General features: G+C 40.2%; 1 protein-coding gene across 1 annotated transcript in view; it reads left to right on the top strand.

Annotated features, from left to right (window-relative positions):
- The window catches only part of LOC109586668 (hamartin-like), a 7,723-nt gene that overhangs the window by 3,904 nt on the left and 2,236 nt on the right, over positions 1–1,583 (top strand). Inside the window, exon 9 of the mRNA XM_020002871.1 lies at positions 36–661. Within this exon, the coding sequence (XP_019858430.1) occupies positions 36–661 (626 nt within the window). The remainder of the gene's footprint in view (positions 1–35; positions 662–1,583) is intronic.

Raw genomic sequence — 1,583 nt, 5'->3', positions numbered from 1 at the left:
ATATATCAAGTATCTGAGTGTGATCAGTGTAACAGAGGAGCACAGGGCGGAGCTTATTTCGACTCTCTCTCTCAGTCTCCCACTCCACCAAGAGAAGAGGAGAGAAGGAGAACTGATTGTACTAACTCGTTAAACTTGCAGTCGGTCAGTAACTCCGCCCAGCCTTTCTCTCCGCCTACTGTACACGTATCTTGTCCCAGTGTGGAAGAGACTGTACTACTAGCATCACAAAAACTTCAAAAAATAGCCGAGTCACAGGAAAGTCCTCAAAAAGTTCCTAATCAAGACAAAGAAGGTTTTCCTCTTGCGTCTATAAATAACACTAGCACAGGTCCACAGCTGGTAGCTAGAACAGTGCTTAAAGAGAAGAGAGAGAATGTGTTGAATGGCTCAGCCTCCATTTTAACTCATTCTTCTTCACCTCTTGAGGCATTAGATATATTTATACAAACTGGTTTAGTTCTTCACAAATCAAACTCTAATAAAAGTGATGGCCTCTCCCTCTCTGATCTAGAGGCTATGGATTGGGATCATTTCGGTTGCTGTCCTCACGTTGAAGAACTGAGGGTTCTCAGTCAGTTATTGTCATCGCTGCATAGTCAGGTCCTCTTTGAGAGGTACCAGTGTCAGAGTCATGCTAAGAGAAATAGGAGATTGATGAGTAAAGCAAGACATGTTAGCAAACTAGAAAATGAAATAGTGACACTAGTAAGATGGATATGTACATGTAATTTATGTATGGTATTATATTTACATTTTAATATTATTTATATTTTTCCTTAGTGATTTTTGGCCAAACACCCTGTACTATAGTACAGGGTGTTTAGCCAAATTTTTGAGCAACTTCTAAAATTGTTTTATTATTATTTATTGTAGCGGCACAGATTACACCAGCAGGAGGACATCATAAGATGTTTAAAGAGAGAAGTAGAAGGAAAGAAAGAGACAAAGGTGGGGGATAAGGGAAGAGAGGTTAACAGGTTATTAAAAGAGAGAGAAGGACTTCATGAGAAAATAAAGACACTTCAACAACAAGTGATGCAACTTGAGACAAAGAACAACGAATTATCACAAGTAGGAAGAGAGAGAGAGAAAGAGAGAGAATGATATTAATAATTGGTATTCTTTCATTGAATTATATTAGTAACGCGCTAGCGTTACTAAGTAGGATTCACCCCCAAACAAAATGGCTGCCACGACTTTTGCAGCCTTGCTATACCGGGAAAACGAGCTCCTATGCTTACCAGACTTCTTAGAGGACCTTATCTTGACCAGAGGACTCCAATGGTACCACTAGCGTGGCTCTAGGCCCTGTCTAAGAGGAAATTCAAAAATCAGCGAACTGGCCGTTTTGTTCAGCCACCTTTTTTCATCTTCATCATCTTCTTCATCATCATCAAGTCCTGTCAATCCAGTTGTCGGTGTGTATCTCAGTATTGGTTGGTGCTACAAGGATAATTCTTACACCAATCTACTCCAAAAGTCTATGCGCAGGTCCATGTCCCATCAGATCATTCTTCAAGTAAAGAAAAAGTGATACTGTGACTGCTGGATAGAGCCATCTTAGCTACATGCAGCCATTT

The sequence above is a fragment of the Amphimedon queenslandica genome, unplaced genomic scaffold (genome assembly GCF_000090795.2).
Source record: "Amphimedon queenslandica unplaced genomic scaffold, v1.1 AMPQUscaffold_12814, whole genome shotgun sequence".
In the NCBI taxonomy this organism is placed as follows: Eukaryota; Metazoa; Porifera; class Demospongiae; order Haplosclerida; family Niphatidae; genus Amphimedon; species Amphimedon queenslandica.
This window is presented reverse-complemented; position numbering and strand designations above follow the sequence as displayed.